The sequence below is a fragment of the Tyto alba genome, unplaced genomic scaffold, assembly GCF_018691265.1.
Source record: "Tyto alba isolate M040663 unplaced genomic scaffold, T.alba_DEE_v4.0 Super-Scaffold_5, whole genome shotgun sequence".
NCBI classification, from domain to species: domain Eukaryota; kingdom Metazoa; phylum Chordata; class Aves; order Strigiformes; family Tytonidae; genus Tyto; species Tyto alba.
In genome coordinates, this window is record NW_024881326.1 from 15,620,616 (window position 1) to 15,638,232 (window position 17,617).

At 34.8% G+C, this 17,617-nt stretch overlaps 1 protein-coding gene across 1 annotated transcript in view; it reads left to right on the forward strand.

Annotated features, from left to right (window-relative positions):
* LOC104364206 (connector enhancer of kinase suppressor of ras 2) overlaps window positions 1-17,617 on the forward strand; it is a 215,331-nt gene that overhangs the window by 70,149 nt on the left and 127,565 nt on the right. The window contains exon 2 of the mRNA XM_032982760.2: window positions 2,536-2,699. Within this exon, the coding sequence (XP_032838651.2) occupies window positions 2,536-2,699 (164 nt within the window). The remainder of the gene's footprint in view (window positions 1-2,535; window positions 2,700-17,617) is intronic.

A 17,617-nucleotide genomic window follows, 5' to 3' on the forward strand; every position in this document is an offset into this window, starting at 1 on the left:
TGGAATGCATGGGTTTTGGAATTTGCTCTGAAATTGTTTGAGAATTGTTTTTGAGCAAGCAGGAAACAGAAATGGATAATGGCTCTGAATTTCAAATGATAAATAATAAATGCAGAACTTGCAGTGACCAGTTTTCAACCAATCCAAACTGAAATATCCTTACATAAAATCATTCATTAGATTATTTAAAACTGTAAGCAGATGCAGACAAATAGTCTCCTGTTTGCAAACCATTCCAGAACTGAGAAAAGACTTAGGTGTTAGTTACAGACTGCTGATTTGGGTTTAAAAAACAAAATAACCCCCAAAACCAAACTGCCTCATAATTATGAATATGACATACTTATGAATATGTCATAAAATATGACATTTTATATCACTAATTTAATCTTATATGGGATATATGTATAAGTGACTATAAAGCTGTGCATGTTAATTGGTAAATAGTAAATGAACACTATGACATAACTTGGGACTATCAGTATACAGAGTGAATAATTGAATAATTTTGAAAGATAAGTTAATGGAAGAAAACTGCAGTATATCCCCTTGTATTTATGGAACAGAAGACAAATACATTGTTCTGTTTTATTCAATTCTTTTGTCATCACTGTCCTTGTACCTCAACTGAATTATGTTGGCTTAATTGAGACTGTGGTAATAATTAGCATGCTAAATATAAGGTGTCAGATCTCTCTCAGATACTCTGTTTAAAAAATTGAGAATAAAAAAACATGGACCATATAAACTATTTTTGTCTACAGGTTAGTTTTACATTTCATATTTTCTGACTTCAGTTTCCACAAGCCTTCCTCTTCCTGAGCAGGTGGTTTGCTTATGCTGACTAAATCATCCTATAACTTTTAGAAATTTATCTCTGAACACTAACTAATCCCAGCATTCTGTCAGGCTGGGGTGTTTAGCTAATATTTTCTATTAAAATAGAATAGACTAATTTTATTAGATTGAATTAAATCATTTAATATTATCTAAGATGGTATGCTTATAAATGGAGTAGTAGATAGTAATGTAGTTTTCTAGTATGTTTTTGGTGAACTTTCTTCATCCTCTTCACTCATTTAGCTTTCTTGTACTAATTTAGAGGAATATGTTTGTGTTCATCATTGCTAAACTCTATCATCTGGTTACTTAAAAGGACCTTTGTGGTTCAAAAAACATAAAATAACTACAAATTTATCTTTAAAAAGATGCTAAGGTACACAATAGAATTATCTGTTTCCTTGCATTAATAATTCGGGAAATGAAGACAACATTAACTTTTTCTTTTTCTGTTTATATTTCATGATGAGAACTTATAAACAGAAATGAGAACAATATTGTTCATATGCCTATTGCTTTTCTTTTATTTATACACACTGTGTTTTCTTAGTGCTTGCATGCACGTTTTCTCCTGAATTTAACCATACTGGTAACTTCATGTGTATTTAATAGAAGACTGCATCCAGAAATTATATTTCAAAGCTCTATCTTCCTTAAATACTCAATTTGGTTATTTCTGTGGTTTCTGGATGTCTGTACTTTTTATGGATTTTGGGTTTACTTGCTTCACTGTAGAACAAATAATTGAGAATCAAAGTGTTCTACTTACTCTACTTGGTAGTTGAAATTGTTGAAGCTGAATTTTTGTAGGTCTCCAGAAATTCATATGCATATTGGGTTTCCACTGAATCTAGAATAATTCTGGACAGAGTCCTTCAGGGAACTGTGTGTAACCTCCTGTAGCTTTCAATAGTAAAGAGTTTTGTGTTCAACTAATTGATCTAGCTGGAAACTTAAAGCATATGTGGTTCTGAAACCAATTTGGAGGAATTAAAAATATTTTGACTTATGTTGTTATTCAGTCCCTTCTCTGGTCTGAGAAATAGAATAATGTGGCATCTACCAAATCTGTTATTCTTACCATACCAAGTTTCAGGAGAAAATGGAATAATTCTTTGTGCATGGGCAAACTTCTATTATTAATCAAAGGTTTTGTAACAAAACCATTTGTATGTTATTGAGTTTCAGAAAGTTGTGTATTTTGACTTGGAAAAAAAAAAGAATTCACACTGGTTGTAGCATTAGTGTAGGTGATTACTGAGCCTGAAAAGCACTCTTCCTACTCAATGATAGGCACACTACATGACTTCGAAGATTCCTTCGAAGAGGAATACAATGAAGAATATGCACCTACTCATAAGATAAGCTTATATTTAGGTCTTCATGACATCATAAGAAAAAGGTTTTCTATAATGTCACTCTGTGCTTCTTTGTCCTTCCCTCTGTCTTCCTAATAAGTACCATAAAGGTTTAAGATTAGTATTAAAATGTTTAATAATGTTGAAAATAATGTCAGTAATATAAACCTTTCTCATTAGTAGAATGTGCTATACTATGTAAATTAAATTATTATTTTTTTTTCACATTCCAACAAGGAATTATACTTGTATTCACAAGAAATATCTATATTTGTGAATTACCAAGTTATGATTGTCTCCATTTCCTGAATATGCATTGTTGGCTTTTTTTAAATAGGCCTTGATGATTGCCTCCAACAATACATAAAAAATTTTGAAAGAGAGAAGATCAATGGTGAACAGCTGCTACACATCACTCATCAGGAGCTTGAGGAACTGGGAGTCACTCGCATTGGCCACCAAGAATTGATACTGGAAGCTGTTGATCTGCTATGTGCATTGGTAAGTGATTTCTTGGGTCACTCATCTTAACAATCTGGGTTTATAAATTTCCAAACCAAAACTAAAATAATGTAGACTGCATTCTCTACAGCTATATCCTTTTACATACACAGTGGCTTCATTAAAGGGCAGACATGCACAGGCTGCTTTCAGCTGTAAAGAAACTATATATATCCATTTTTTGATTATGTATGATGCTATTCCTCTAACTTTCTTGGTCTTGCATTCAAATACTGTTGACTATCACTACTGGCATCCATATGGTTCTGTAATTATATGCCATATGCCCTCATATTTCACTGACACTTGCCACACTATACTAAACCAAGTGGACCTGAGTGTTTTCACCATGCCAGCATTCAAAAGGATGGCACAAGGAGCCAGAAGGTAATAATTAGACTGGAAGATTGTTTAAAGTGAGCTTTAAGACAAGACTGGAATGATAAAATAGACTTTAGATAAAGTACAGACACATGCAGACACATGTGTCAATTTAAGGTTTTTTTTTTAGCATCTTGCAAGCATCCAAATTTGGAAGAACACTGTTTTTTCATAAATAAGAGGTTGTTAATTTAGTTAACCTCTTAACAATGTATTTGATGTCAGAAAATTCTTTTTTTTTTTCTGTTATTTAATTCCTACCAGCTAATAAAATGCAATATATTAACTTAATTCTAAAGAAAAAATAACTTTGTGTAGGTGAACAGGTGAAAGGATATTGAAAATACAAAAAAGTAAATTAGTAAAATGATGTAGGTAAATTACATATGACAATCCCAGTATTTCATTGCTTTATCAGGAGTTCTGCTTTTGCACAAGCTAGGTTATCCTGTGAGATTTTTGTAAGAAAAACTGTCTCCAACAGGGAAACTGGCACTTAGCAGTAAAATGGAAAAGAAACATGAAAAATATACTTGATCTAAGAAAAAAGCAGTATGAAGTACCTTTTATTACGTATATGCTTCTTGCAAGTACGTCTAATTACAAAATATCCTTAATGTAGCTCAAAATCTAATCTTACAAACTAAAGAACTTATATGTCAAATCAGAGAAATGCTTTTGGCCTTGATGCAGCCATACCTGTAAACTGGTGCATACTGCATCACCCAATACGCTTTTGTGTTTTGGAAACATTTAAAACTCTACTTAAGAGTTTTTCCTCTGAAACCTTGCTTTCTACCTAAAAGGAACCTAAATACCCCACCATGTTATATTATGTTATCTAAAGAAAAATGCTGTGCTCTGCCCTGATACCAGTCAGAAATAGCAGGCCCAAGAAGTTTCTTCTGGAAGAACTCCTTTAAATCAAGTGTGCCCATTAGGAGGACCCTTGCTGGTTTTTTTTATTATTATTATTTTTTCTTTTTTAAACAAAGAAACTATACCTCTTAAATGCTGGCCCTGCAGCTGGTCAGTAGTGCAGCTCTTCTCTTACTGTGCTGTCTCATCACCTTATTTTTTCTTTTAAAGTAGGATAGGGATTTTCCAGCTCCTGGTATCATTTATTTAGTCTCCTGCCTTTAAACCCTTACCCTTGTTTCTCACTCTATTTCTAAAATGCCTGCTTTTTCTGATTTCAACCCCCTCCCCCCCCAATTTACAAATTTTTATTATCTTGCCTATTCCATGTGCTTTCTGCTGAGTGAGTCTGCTGCCTGCAGCTCTGCTCTTGGTGGTATTCACTTGCTTCTGACATTTCTGCCTTGCTGCTGTGCACAACACATTCTTCAATTCTTGTAGCTTCTTACAGAGCCAGGATCACAAGTAAAAGTTTTACAAGACTAAGTATAATATCTGGTTTTGATCTGTAATAATTTATAAGAATTTTAATCTATGTAAACAAAAAACATCATTAAGAATTTCTCTTCTTTTCAGTAATGACAATTGAATGGTAGCAGATCTGATGGTGCCTTTATTAAGAACTGAAATACACTTCTAAAATTTCACAATTGTTTTCTTATTCTGTGCTAAGTCTTGAAACATTAATAGACTATTACACTAAAATCTAACTGATTAAATGATCAGTGAAAATTGTGTCTTGGAGTTCATAACTGTAATGGATTTTTAGACTAGCTAGTCTGAAGAAAGAGGAAAGACCTTACTTAAAAAGTAATTTTTAAAAAAGGGGGTATAGGAGTTATCTGTGTTTTCCTTATGCCATAATCAGGAACTAACATATAAGAAATTGTTTGAATCAGAATGTTTTAAGGAGCATGTCATTTTACCTCTGATTTCCTGAGTTACATTATAAGCAAACTTCATACAGTTTATGGGCAGCTAAAATACAGCCCCAATCAGTAATATGTCAGTATGTTAATGCATTGTGTGTGTGTTTATGGACAGGGTGCATAGAGTAGAATGTTAAGTATATTTGTAGATTCAGATATACATATACTTTGAAAAACATTTTTTAAAACTTGTTATGAAAAGAACTGTGGGGAAACATCAATCCAAACAATCTGGTCTAAAATTCCGCCTGCGGAGGTAGGTGGTAACAGCAGGAGCAATGGTTTGTTCTCTTCCTCTGTCCCTCCATTTGCCCCACTCAGCAGGGTGTGTGTTCCCAGGCTCATGCTGGCAGAGGATCCACAATGATATGCACACTGTGTTTTGTTCCTATCTGGATCACTGATAGCTGAATTCCTGTTTATATCAATACATGTCAGTACTACTTTGTACTCTGTATATCATCCACTCACTGGGCCATCTCAATGAGCATTGATTTATTTTTATTTTTTTTTTTTGGCACATGGATTTCCTAATTGATTTGTGCTGGCAATTGGCAATGTCCAAGTTACATGACCTATTTCTTCCAGGCAGGATATTCTACTCCATCGTAGCTAGGTGGGTTGTGTAAAACTTTTAAGAGAAGCATATCCAATGTACTGTAGAAATCTCTCAGGTAAGCTTAGGCTCACTGATGCATCAGGAATTCAGCTGCATGTTGATCATGAGTTTAGCTGGAGAACCACTATGTTGCTTCAGGAAACCAAGAGAAATTTGACTGTCTTAGCTCACGCTTTTGGAACACACTGAAAGTGTGTGTTCTGATGCCATATTTCCATATGCCCTCCCTAAGGGCCTGGCCATCAGCCCACTGGCTTTTGGGGGTGTGGGTAGTAGTTGTTTGGGGTTACACATCAAAGAGCAGTGTCTCTGCTTCTATCATAGCAATATAAACCATTACACAGCTGTCGTGGTTTAGGCCTGATTGGCAGCCAACCACAATGCAGCAGCTCTCTCTCCCTTCCCCTCTGGCAATGAGAAGGGACAGAGAGCCAGGCTTGGGGTTCAAGATAGGACTGGGATGGGGGAAAATCCCCTTTTATGATCACGAGCAAAAGGCAGACTCGTTAGGGGAAGAAAAAAAAAGAACATACATTTATTACATAACTAAATGCTGATCCATAATTAGGGTTTGAAGTGCAAGAGAAAGCAAAAAATAAAGGAGGCATCTCTTGTGATTTTTCTTTCCTGTCCTAAACCATTAACTGAATTCTCAAATGCTAATTATTAAAGGCAGCGAAGGCTTACTATTATGCATTTGTCCTCGATATGATTTTATATCCACTTTTAACAAATAAATATGAAAAACCCACAAACTAGTATGTATTGGTTAATTGATTCAAACCATTGTGTTATTTCTGAATAAAATCAGAAGAGATATTAGTAATACGTACAATCACAGATCGTAATTTTTCTTTTGAAAGAAAGCTGAATTCAGTGCATTATTTAATTAGGCATTACATGAGAATCCAATCTAGAAAAGACTTTACACTGGAAGATGATGACCTGCAGTAGGAAAGAAGATGTAAGAAATGTAAAAAGGGAAAAATAAAAGTATTAGTTGCACCTGTGCATAACAGAAGTGGCAACATGGTGATATAGAAATATATGTATTTTACCTTAAAAATTAAATAATTTAAAACGATAGAATAATCTGGTTTTTGAAAGGGTAAAACTGAAGTGCAGAAGGTGAGCGTATCTTCACTGTAAGAGAGAGAAAGTATTCACACATTCTTGGGATTGCTCAGAGTTGAATTTATGTATTATGAAAGGAAAAGTCATAGGTGAGCCATACTTTCAGCTTCAATCATTTGACCATTCTAGAGAGACACTTTTGAGTAGTGTTTTAATTATGAAGAAAATTGGGAATGATGGCTGTAGGGAAAAAACCCTATCTTAAACATCAAAGTCCTTTCTTCCTAGTTGGTCAGAAGCTGCTCTGCAATTATTTGTTTGAAGTGACCTAAATAACATCTGTGGCCTAAAAAGTACAGGCTATTTAGGATTTGGACTGTAATTTTATTAAAACTGAAATACTAATCTGGATACATATTGGAGGACTAGTTGCACAAAGGCTGACTCAAAAGAATTAGTAGGGCCTGAGGAAAATAATTTTTTGATAGACAGTAAAATATATTGGAAAGAAGAAAAAGGACTACTTCTGAGGTCAACACGGGTTGCTGTTCAAATCTATGCAAGCAAATTTAATTTAATTAGGACAGTATTGGAGTCAATATATTGTTAAAGCCTGCACAAATTAAAATATAAACAGTCTAGTGTAAAGAAAGACTTTGATAATGAATGGAAAAAAAGTGAATGTAGAATGAAAAGCATGCTCCAATATAGATTGTATCTGAAGTAATTAAAAGTACTGATAATTCATAAGCATTCAGCTAGTGAAATTAGGCACTGTGCTATGATAGCATTCAAGGAGAAATAAAGATCAGAAAATTTCTCCCTGCAGTTACGGCAAAAGCTAGCAATCCAAGCATGATAGTTTTTCAGTTAGAAGGCAAAATAAAGTCACCTGTGGGTCAACATGTTTATAACAACTGATGTGAGTTTAATTTGCTTGCATATTTACTACTTTTTTTTAAACAACGTTGGGACACAGTTGCCAAATTAATATGTTTTATTTTTTTTCCTAAAGTTTTTCTAATGTATTTCTTTATTAGGCTTCTCTTTAACAAAATTACAACAGTAACAGTATTTTTTTTGGTCAGATGGAAAGCAGTTTGCAATAATTTATTTTGAAGTATACTGTGCTGAAGATGAAGCAGCCAGTCTTTCATAGCTGTCTCTTTATTTATAAGGTTGTTTTTTCTGAATTAAAATTATTCACGTTTTGCTTAAATTAATACTACTTTTTAATGATCGTACCTACAAGTATCTCTCTTGAGATCCTTTTCGTTTTTCATTCTGCTGATATACTTTTTGATTTGTCAATACTGTGAGTATATTAGGAAGTATTTTTTCTGTACCTAATATGTAATCAAATTTCAATTTTAACAAGTCATTTTATATGTCAGATACTTATTTCCCCCCACCCCCCATTTCAAAGGCTATTCAGAGGTTATTATTCTAGACTGAAATCTTCATTTTATATATATAGATGCTTAAATAGATGGAAATAAATCTTTTTTCTTTGAAATTGAATGCCATCTCTCTTAATGAGAGATGAAGAGGTATTCAGTCTCCTCAGTATACTGAGAAACCTGGCACATATATTATTTTTGTCTATACGAATATATATGCATCCAGAGAACTTTATTAATCCCAATTGGAAAAGAAGTTCAATTTCTGGCAGTCCAGTGCTATTTATTATGCTGTGCCAAACCAGTGTATTAATACTATTGAATGGGTTAGTTATTTATTCCACATATTAGAAAGAGTGTATTATCTTTTGCTTAGACTAATTAGCTGCTTCATTCTTTTTAGCCTTCTATATCATGAAATTTGGAAAAATAAACTTGTCTGTTTTTTTTCCTCATTTTAAAGTCTGTTGCAAATTTTTGCATTTTTAAAAATCTTTTATGATTGGGACATTGAAGGAAGATAATTAAGTTTGTGCAAACAATTAACAGTAGTCTAAAAGTATTTTTGTACACAGATACCTCACATATGTGTATACATAATGGTTTTGTCTTACTGGTAAAAAGTAAGGAATTCAAGGTTTTGCTAACCTGTTACACTGAAAAAGGAGATCTCTGAATGTAATTACATATTATTTGTGTTGACTACCTAGCACAAATGAGTCTCTTTAATTATGAAAACACCCAGTGTTCCCTTACTAAATGGAAAGGCAGCTATATGAGTTGATACAAGTGGATACAAGGTAGAGAGTAATTTTTCTTGATGACTTTTCAGTTTCCTCTTCAAGGACTACTAACTCTACACCAGCTGACCCATAGGAAAATGTGGTTTCCAAGACTATTGTTTGCAGAGTAAGAATATTTTGGAATACTGAAGCAGTACCACCAGTGGTGGCATAAAAGCTTAGTATGTGAAATTTTCAGAGGTACCCAAGGACAGGATTGTTTTAAAGGCAATTTAGAACTGAAGTGAGTTATAAATTTGTGTTTTGTGTGTTAAATTGCACTAAAAACTTAGGCTTGAGCTCTTTTGAAAACTTTATCCTATATGAATTTATCTTTCTTGTACAGCTACCCCGCCTGAGCAGTCAGGGTCACATAAACTCTAATGAAGGCATGGAACCCTCTGGTTGTATGATATCTGAATATTGTGTAGCCAAACAGAGATTGGTAATGGTCCTATTCAGGTATTCCAATACATATATGGTCCGTTGCCATAAGATGAGGTGTATATAGTAGAAATAGAATGGAGGTTGGCTGAATTTTACTCAAATTTCAGCTACGGTACAAATACAATCTGAAAGGGGAAGACAGAAGAGAGTGGACTGCAGGTCAGGTGCATTCCAGTAGACCACAGGTAATGCATGGTATTTGTGGTATGAGGCTATCAAATTTCAGATAAATTACTTCAGACTGTAAGTATTTCTGTGATCTTCCTACTTAAGGCTGGGTTTATGTTAAAATAAATTTCAGGAAAAATACAAAGTTGCTGTATTGACTCCTGTCTTAATTCCTTGAATTTATGTGCATCAGTTCCCTGTAGAGCAAGATGATGTTAACAGACTAGTGAGAGGAAGTAGACTTCTGTTCTTCCTGTCTTTTGACATAATTGAAAGATTTCCTCTTGTCACACGAGAATTCCTTTTCAGAAAATAGGGAGAAACATGTTCTGTTCAAAGTCTTAAATCTGTTACAAAGCTTGTAATTTTCTTCTGAAAATGCATCTGTTTAAGTATGAGTGAGAATAAGGATCCTAACCCATTACAGGCTAGGCTGGTGAATAGGCTACTACAAGAACTACTGCATGCTTCTGAAAAATAAATGTACTTATTTCCATTTATAAATATATAAAATAATCCATTTAAAATAATCCATGACTGTATTTTATGTCTGGTGATGTGTCTGGGTAAACTCCATGGTATTCTATCAACAAATGGTTTATTTCTTCTCATATGATGAGTCACTGACTGGTAGACAACAGCACACTGTAATATGTACAATTAAGTTGTATTGTTACTTATTAGGCCAATGCAGTAGCAGAAATTTATGCAAATGGATAAGTAGGCTAATGATATGGTGCTGAAAAACCACACATGTCCAATACTGTAGACCAGGGCAGGAGGAAAAATACTGGCTGAAATTCAATCCAAATAGTGTTGACATACACTATAATTTGTGTATATTCTTCTACCCCCCGTTTAGGGATGTTAACGATACATTCATTTCTGACATCGTTTAGATTTCTTTTGAGGTTTAGATCTGGAAGACAACATTTTTGTTTGGAATTTCAGCCCTTCTGGATGCTCAGTTTCTTCAAGACCGATGGTAGTGAACACAATTACTCCTAGGGATAAAGGAACGGACATTTTCCCTGCACAGTGATAAAAGAAAACCCTATATAGTAACACTCTCTTTCACTTCATGGTTTCTGTTGAAACCAGGTGCTGTAACATTGCATGTTATAGTGTTAAGTGAATGTTTATTGCTTCTTTTGCTTTCATTTGTTCGTGTTTCAGTGGGTGTCCTTTAATGCATAGTAGTCTAGCTTGCCAAAAACAGTGGACAGCAAAAAGCAGGAAGGCCAGCTTTTGTTTTTCAACTTTGTTCCCCTGCTGCCTTGCTGCAACATTCTGAACTGCTCTGTAAACGCTTGTGTCCCAAGCCACGGACTATCCAAGGTTTGGATACTTGATTTGTCTGCAGCAACACAGAGATACCCTGTGGTCCCCTAAGGATACTTACCTAGCCTTTGTGGACTAATTAGAATTGACATATCCAATTACTTTATATGAATTATTGCTTTCCCTAGAATTTCAATGTCAAGCGTATGGAATAGCCTGGTAGTGACACATGAATACATTTTGCAGCAGAGGACTCACATTCTCTTTTCTATATTTTTCTTTCTACACTAGAGGAATTAAAAAGAAAAATTCTTGTAATATTTATGTCCAGTGCCATCTCTTACCTCATGATAAAATGTGTTGCTAGATTTCTACATTGCTTCTGATAATATTTGGGTGTATTTAATTAAAGCTTTCCACAAAAAGAAATCTTGTGAGAGATTGTCATCAATGCTACCACAAACATTAATGTCTGAGACAAAATAACACTTTACACCTTTCTTTTTCCATTTTTGGATGATATTTGTGGGTGACTTTGAGCTGACAATGCACTTATGTTTTCAGATGACCTTGAGGAAAGTGGGCATTTAATATTTTGCAAGACTCAAAGTAGAGGAATAGGAGCGAAGTGTTGAATACCTTGAAGGGAAGAAACTCTAAGGTGTAGTGTTGGGAACTGGTATATGTCAGATTAAACTTTCTAGATCATTCTGGTTTTGTAATGGCATTTGTTATGTTGTAATAGTAGTAGCAATGCTGTCATACAAAAACCTGTGTACAAAATGGTCAGCTGTCATAGGCTCTTATTTTAAGAGTCCCCGCTTTTATATAGAATGCCATAGGCTGCAGAATGTGTAAATGTGCTTTTCAAGTAAGAGTATTATGTTACGTGGTGCTTAACACTAAGCGACTATATCTTCCCTCTGTGTTAGTGGGGGCATTGATTTGGCATTTTTTAGAGCTGTATATCCAAAATGTCTGGATTCATTTAAATGTATACAGCAAGATTAACTACAGTGAAACTTTTATGGAAAGTGGCTTAGATAACTGAATCTTGGCCAAGAGCATTTGGGTGAGTACACTAGCTTTTGAGAGCTATGGAAGTAACGCTGATTTCAGACAGAGCAGAAACACTGGCCAAATTTATAAATCTAGTCAGACATGTTCTTCTGAGATTTGGATGTGGACTACATTTAAGGTGTTTTGCATTTTTGGTAGATGCATTAAATTTTTGAACCGGTAAAACTTTTCTGTGGTTGAATATAGTACAGCTCTAACAGTGGGAATTCATAGTTCTTCTGCTCTTTATTGACTGACATAAAACATAATTACTGGTGGTTGATGTAAATCCACGTTAATTTACTGTGCTCAGACTTGTAGAAACAAGTCTCATGTCAGTGGCTTAGTCTTTATCCTTTTTGTTTGAACTCTTCATGCACAAGAAGGGGAAAACTAGCAGTGGCAAAAAGTGCTGTTTCAATACTGGTAACTTTTCTGTTCTATATTCTGTTGTCTTGTATGTTATATGTACTTATAAGGCCATTACGGATATATGTTTCCTATTAAATAATTCTTACTGCTGACTTCAAATCACTGTCACAATAAACATGACTGGAAATTGTTGGCCTGTTCTCATCAAGAGATTTTGGAAATTTTTTGCTCCATTCAATAAAGCATAAAAATACAGATTGTGCCAAGCATGCTGTGATTTCATAAAAATGCCACTAAAGCACCATCATTTTGTACTGGAGTTAAACTTAATAATTTTAAGTTCTAAATTCTGGAGCACTCAGTGGTATCTCTTCCACTCTGACCTTTTATTGCAAACACAGAAATAATACTTCAAGCAGGGCATATGGAAGGAAAACATACTGTTTTTCTAAAATCATGAGTTGCAGCACAGGGGGCTTTTATGCTTTCTGTCAGAAACTAGCATATCTTTTTGGTGTATCGCAACATAACAACAAGTAATTTTGTACTATTGCATTAACCATTTTAATGTATAATTTAAATCCATTAGCGAGCTGAAATTGATAACTTGGATTTAGCCTGCTTTATTAGAAGTCTTTACCAAAAGCTGTTTGAATTCCCATACATGTCTAGGTGTAAGAATAATTCTCAAAGCAGATGGGGTTCTTGTGATTGCATTGCCTGTGTCTGCACCAGTTCATCCCTCTACCAACCTTAACAAGTTCTGAAAGTTCTAGCTAATCTCAACCAAACTCAACAGCACCGTAAATCCACGAGGACCCCTGCAAGGGCCGTGGTAGCCAGTAGGTGGCTAGAGGGTGTATCCTAAACCAGTGACTTTCTGGGAGAAAATGCACTTGGCCCTTGGAGAGGCATCAGCCATGAGGCCAGTGAGAGGCCTGTGCCCGCGGCCCCTGCAGCCAGCCCAGAGGTGGCTCTCCGTGGCGCCCGGAGCCTGAGCCGCCAGCCTGGGCGCGCAGGCAGAGCGCCGTGGGAGGCCCGCCAAGGAGGGGCTGCGGGAGCGAGCAGGACACAGAGCACTGACAGCGAGGCCTCTTCAGTTCTGCTGCTCACTCAACAATTTGCTATTCCTGACATTGTGATTTTAAAGCAGCCTGTATAAATATCTGTGCGTGGCTCCTGGTTTGCTAGTATTGCGATAAATTCTGCTTGTGTGGTGCCAGCAGTGAAAACCTTAGAACTAGAATAATGCAGGCAATGAACGACAGTTCATCGACTGAATCCAGCTAATGGAATATTGATTCAGCCTTAGATAACTACATGAAATAGTGGGGGGGAAGGGATGTCAGATTACAGATGGTACAGGATTCTATTTTTGGAACAAGAAGGAAGAATAAAATGTACTATTGCAGGAAGAGATTAACTTTTCACCATTAAATGGAAAAAGTATTATTCCACTGACATGGAATTTAAATTTCTTTAAAATAACACAAAAGTTCAGTAATATACAGAATTTTTTTTGTTTGTTCATGTGTTCACAATCTTAAACATCAAAGAAATTGTTGTCTGTAACGGCCCATGTGTAATTCTTAGTATTTTCATGAAAAATAATTGCACTACTACTTATAAGGTGTTCTAAATAATTAGGTATAAGATAGATTATGAACATTTAAAAATAACTTTTCATTCTGTTTCTAAGTCTATAGATTTTTTTTTTTTTTTTTTCTGGAAAGGTTTACACTTTATTTATTGTTCCTGTGTTTCACTTGCAAAATCTTCCTTCCCTTGCAGGAAGCAGTAGTTCATGTTTTCTTTAGGATCCTGATTTGAGATCTGTACTGAATGATGCAATGCATGTTGTTTTGCGCTAGTAGCAAGCACTGTACCATACAAATTCTCCGTGCGAAGGGAGTACGTCTGTGTAACTTTAGAATTATGATATTTTCCCTGTGGAAAATTGCTTTTCTCATATGCAAGGAACAATTTCTTTCATAAATTTTCAAGGAGTTCCTTCTCACATCACTCTGTGTTACAATATCAATTGCTTTAAACTGCCTGAATTCCTGAGTAATTCTTGTGATCAGTTATTGTTATAGATAAATTCGTATGCATACAAATATATATGTATGCACATGCATATTCATGTAATTGTTGTTGACTGTGAGTTGCTTGAGCAGCCTTCACCAAATTAATGATAAAAGTAGATAAACGAACTTTTTTCATATTCTCATTAATGTCCATTCAAAAGAATCTTGTTCCTATTTTAATTTTTGTATGCTTCTCTGAATTGTTATGAATATGTGACATAGTTTTCCTGACTTGATATTATGTTTACATGGAAATACCAATTCTGCAAGAATCTAATCTAAATGTCTGTCCTAAGTGAAATGGTCAGTGTTGACATTACATTTCCAAAACACAGGCCTATCATTTATTCTCTGAACTTTGAATAATTCACCACTGTTTAAAATTCTAATTTTGTGTTACATGCTGAAACTCTTATCCTCTGTAATCTTGCATTTCTGCCTTATAATGACTTAAAAATGTACTTTAAAAAATTGAGAAAGTGAGACTTCCTATGACTGGATGTCTGGTTCTTACACAAAACTATGACTATTATGAAATCAGTAACAGTTTCATTGGTCGCAAGGTTTTAGTAGCAAGTAATAAAGGCTTGTGGTTATTGCAGAAGAGTGTAATGCACATGTATGGCTTCATTAGATCTTGTTGAGAAGGGTGCAGCACATGAATAAAGATCAAAGAGTGTACTAGATGGGTATAGTAAAGGTTTGAGACATTTTGTCCTTGATATAAAGCCAGTGGAGTTCCCTGGATTGGCAACAGGAAATTTAAAGAAGAGTTTGGGTGTAATTTAGGTATTTCTAAGAGAGACATAATGTATCAGCAGTAGCATGCAGCATGGTGCACACTGGGAAGCACCAGTGGCAGACATGGTGACCACTAATGCAGGCAATATTTGGCAATCATTTTTAAAAGCCAGCGGATCATGGTCTAATGTGTTTTTGGAGGTAATATCTTACTAGGTCATCCTTTGGTCTTGTTTGTTTATTGTGGTATCCCCAGTCAGCATATTCAGCATAGCCTGTTTTCATACACATATGGAAGAGATCAAGCCATCACAGATGTCTGGCTTACACATGGTTTTTAATTGAAGCCATATGCAAATCAGTCCATACTTAATATGAAAGTAAAGCAATTGGAAACAATTTATCTCGTGATGTGAAAAGAAGCCACAAAATAGACTAACTTCCTTCATCCTCTCAGGTTTTGCTTTTCTGTGCATTAGAAAATAAATGCTGCCACGGCTTTATTTTCCTACTGGTATTTTCTTCTGAGAGTTGACATTGAAACCATTAAATTTGCACAGATGTCAGCCTGAAAGAGGACAAATGATGTATGGATGGTGCAATACATTCACCATTTTGTTAGTATGTTTATGAGAAGGTTTCATTATTGCATGCTTTTGTTTAAGGTTTTGCTCAAACATTATGAGAAAACATTAAATGCATTTTGAAATGGAGAAGTTTTTTTTTAAATGCAAATTCACTTCCAGAGACATTAAATCTAAATTCTTTGTGAAGATAGAGTTGAGCAGAAAATGTGAATTAGAAGTACAGTGGGAGAGCAGTTATGAACAGCTCAGAGGGATGCTGCTGGTATTCAAAGGAAAAGTAGTAAAAGCATTCTCTTTCAGATAAAGTAAAGCACAATTTTAAGCATTGGTTAGAATCAATTTCTCTTGTTTCTGAAACTGATGGTTCATTGCCTCCATAGGGGTAAACTCTACTGATGGTTCAGACATGTAAATGACCATGCTCCACTTTACAACTGAAATGAGACACTTGCTTTCCCTTCAGATGGAATTTCTTCTCTTAAAAGTTTCCTCTCTTAATGTTTTTGTGAGAACGGGCATTCAATTGACAAATAGTTGTTTTGATGTTTTAGATGATTCCAAGCAAAAAAGTACCATATACCCAGCATCTTATACCCAATATAACTTTAGTCCTATTCTGTTTGTAGTGTCTGATGTTTTCAATATGACAAGTATCTGTTACATCTAGATCATATATTTTGATCTAGAAAATACATGTTTGTTTTGACTGCATATTGTTTAATAGAATCTTAAAACAACATTCTTTCCTACTATCGTTCTATAGTCCCTGCTACATGTCTCCAGTCTAGGTTACAGTTTTAAATAGTTACTTATTAAACAGAAATATGTATATGTGTGATACATAGCAAGGGATAGGTACTTTGACTATTTAAAAACAGAAAAAAAACCAAACCAAATACTTGCTGAATTAGTAATCTAAAGCTGTGAAGAATAGAAGAAGGGTTTAGATGTTAATAAAAAAATAAATATCTTGAAGGGATAGAGAAAATAAAAGAAAGAAAACAGGGGGAAAAAAAAAAAAAAAAAGAGGGGATGGAGGGGAGGAGGGAAAGGCATTCCCTGAACATGGCAGCAAAGCAGACTCAGAGAGGCATGATCTTTAAAAATACATTAGGGTGTATTATAAAGTGAACCTTCTGCATGTTGAAAGTCTCTCATACCAGTGCCCAAGTCATCTGGGACCAGATGTTGTGATTCAGGTATTTTTATTTGTATAGAAGCACACTTTCTTCATACCTGACATTATTAAGGCAATAAGCAGTCTACATAATCAAATAGCAGATATCATGTTTTTACAGATCTTAACCAACAACTACACTGATGATGTGTCACGATGTGCTGGATCATACTGTGTGACCACATAGTATGGTGAAATATAATTTTAAAATGCATTTGAAGAAAATGCATGCTTATCGCACCGATTAGCCTGACAGAGGTACTTGCAGATTTCATTTGTTTAATGTTGAGGGACATTTTTAAATCCCTGTGCTGTATGTAATGACTTCAATTTTCTCATACATTTTTGTGTTTTAGATACTTGTACCATGGTAATATAGTCTTTCTCTCTCTCCATAGATAGATATGTATGCATATATAAACAGAAAAATTAAGATGTTCTAGTTTATTCAAGCAAGAGTATTTAGATATTATACTATTTAAATCACATTGACTTCATTAGGATTAAGCAGACCAAGAAGGCTTACTGGAGTTTGTTCAGAGATCTGTAGCAAGAGCTACAATGTAAAAGCTTCTTAAAATTGTTTAGGCAGGAAGGAAGAACACCGGTTAATTCTTGATCACCTTAACCATTTCATAACAGAAATTAGTATACTGTGCAGCTTTAGCCTGGCCTATGGTGAGTCAAGTCTTGTCATAATCAGTGACCCTTCTGAGATCCATAAACAACAAATCTGCATACTATGTCTGTTGTATTCTCTTGATCACCTTTTATCCATAGTCATTTCAAGGTCCAGTCCAGCCATGTATTTTTCACATTTTCAGAGCAGGTATCTGCAGGAATATAACCTCATCTTCTGTGTTTCTCTAACTCAGTTCTTCTTACCAGTCATTTGA